General features: G+C 45.4%; 1 protein-coding gene across 3 annotated transcripts in view; it reads left to right on the top strand.

Moving 5' to 3' along the window:
* Positions 1 to 603: 603 nt before the first annotated feature.
* LOC101858637 (protein tincar) overlaps positions 604 to 2335 on the top strand; it is a 77951-nt gene continuing 76219 nt past the window's right edge. Inside the window, exons 1-2 of one of the 3 annotated variants that reach the window (XM_013084053.2) lie at positions 604 to 821; positions 1328 to 2298. In XM_013084053.2, coding sequence (XP_012939507.1) covers positions 1821 to 2298 — 478 coding nt within the window. In that variant the 5' untranslated portion in view covers positions 604 to 821; positions 1328 to 1820. Of the gene's footprint in view, positions 1032 to 1327; positions 2299 to 2335 lie in introns of all 3 variants that reach the window. The other 2 variants (XM_035970457.1, XM_035970458.1) reach the window with 2 other exon arrangements.

The following is a 2335-nucleotide window of genomic DNA, read 5'->3' as shown; positions in this document are numbered from 1 at the left end:
TGTGATGAACTTGGGGGAGGTTCTTCTATTGCTTTTTCCAAACAAAGAATTATATTTGTTTTTTTTGTCAGTTGAAAAGGCTTTGATTCTATACAAATCCCCCTATTTGTTTTTATTAGTCACGAATGTAGGAAAAAAAGACATAGTCATTTTCACTTCGGGAATTGCGTGTGCACGTGTGTGGGGAGGGGGTGCGTGTGTGCGTTTCAGTGTGAGCATGATTGTGTATCAGTATGCAACCTATTGTGAAAAAATCTCCCTTTTCTAGTTTATAGAGTCGACCAAACAATGATTTAATTTCTAAGCTTTACAGTTTCCCTTTCACATCGCTGGGCGCTAAAAAGGACATGTATTTTACTGAGCACATCGCAGCAATATTTGCATAGCCAGCTGTTGAGCGGGTTAATCGCGTTTAATGTAGACGCCACTCTATTGTCAATCATACTCAGCGGACGGGAGCCACAAGCAAGCCAACCGATTACATGACCAGCGTAAATAAAAGCACGCGCATCCGAGCGAGAGGTCTGTAAGATAACGGCTCACCCCCTATTGATGCGCTCACGCGCACGTGGGTACCCCAAGGGCAGCGAGCCACTTGCGTTGTTCTGTGTGAGCGAGTGAACGCGGGGCTCAGGCACGGCATGAACGAGTATTTCTCTGCTTTTCCTCTCTTTCTGCTGCCAGCTCTCGCGTTATTCTGGAGGGGCCGACAGACTCGTGCTGCCAACAGCAAACGACTCAGTTGGAGATTGCCTATGGCTTGTGGATATCCCGCACTGAGACCCATTAGAAGATGTGAGCCGTCACGCTGTGGTGTGGCAGTGAGTGGGAGATTTGTGGTACCTGTCAGCGAATGGAATAATTACTTATTGGTAACTAACCTGAGTATTGAAGGATTATAAAGTGCAGCGGTTATACATTCAGAATACGGTTATATCATTTGGAATTTTTTCTATGTTGGCACAAGAGGTAACAATGATGTGGTGCGATTCTCGGGCTATCAATTAATAACAAAACATAGTTTGGTTTAGGTAAGTTGTTCATCTATTTATATCAAGTGGGCGGTTTTGAGGGCGCCACAGGTAGGCCTTACCTCCTTTCCTTCCCTCTGCTATTTTTATTTGTCTGTGTTGGTTTTTCGAGCATATAATGATTGTTAGTTGGTTAATATGTTTCTCTTTATTACTAAAGATCGCTATATCAATCTTTTAGCTATTGCGATGCTTTTACATTGTGTTTTACTGGAGGAAAGCCGTTTTGATTAATTCAGTGCTCGTGTATAAATAGCAACATGATAACCAAGTATAAATGTTTTGTCTTGTTTTAGATCATTTCAGATAGAGCTGGAAAAATCTACGAATTTCGTCTTGTTGACTCCAACTCCAGCTTCGAGTGTAGCAGGAAGGCGTGAAAGAAGCAGGATCTGATTCTGATTCAGGAAAAATTTCATCACTGTGACGAGCTAACACAACTAATTATGCTCTTTTCTTTACGTTCTAAAGGATAACGTTCGAAGTGGAAAGTCTTAATCTGATTCAGACAGATCCTAGCAATGTTTGACATATCTGCCCATGCCGTCTATGATTTGTGAATGTGAAATATTTCAGTATGGCGGAAATAAGCAGAGAGACAAACAGCGGAAATATTACGATTTTGTCAACGGTGTACATATTTTCCTTTCCATCCACGACATGCACGCTTTTGTCTTTATTGTGGAAGTGCCAGGATGATTTCTAAAAGTTGAGGATTATATAGAAGGCGTTTTGTGATTTATTTCAATTTGACACCAGTGAGCTGACGCTATCACTCCAAGCTTCAGTATGATTGGGATGATAGCGAGGCGGTCCAGCCTCAACTCATTCGGCTCCATTTGCTACTGTCTGATCACCCTAGGCGTGCACGCCTACGCCAGCTACACAGCCATCTCCCGCTACAAGGAGAGCCAGGCTCGGGCATGGCCAGGGGCGAAGGGCAAGCCAGTGGAGTCGGGCTGCTTGCTGGGGCTGACCATCTTGTCTCTGGTCCTCATGCCTGTGTTCTGCGTCACCAGCTTCTTCCGGGTGGGCAACCTGGCTAACGATGGGGTCAAGCTGGGTCGGGACCATGCCTTAGGAGGTTCATCTGCTGACCCGGACAAAGGGGAGAACGCCCCTGAGACCACTGCCACCAGACTCAAGCGTGTTTGGCGCCATTTCTGTCCTTTGTCCCAGAGTCTGCACGTGATCGCAGCGTTCCTGCTGATGCTTCCGGAGACTTTACTGACGGCCGTGGAGGTCAAATACGAGTACAAGTCTACCGGTACGTTGATTTGCCCCGCTCTCTCTCTCTCTCTCTC

The sequence above is a fragment of the Aplysia californica genome, unplaced genomic scaffold (assembly GCF_000002075.1).
Source record: "Aplysia californica isolate F4 #8 unplaced genomic scaffold, AplCal3.0 scaffold00269, whole genome shotgun sequence".
Taxonomy (NCBI): Eukaryota; Metazoa; Mollusca; class Gastropoda; order Aplysiida; family Aplysiidae; genus Aplysia; species Aplysia californica.
The sequence above is the reverse complement of the archived record's forward strand: the minus strand, read 5'-3'. Positions and strand labels throughout refer to the sequence as shown.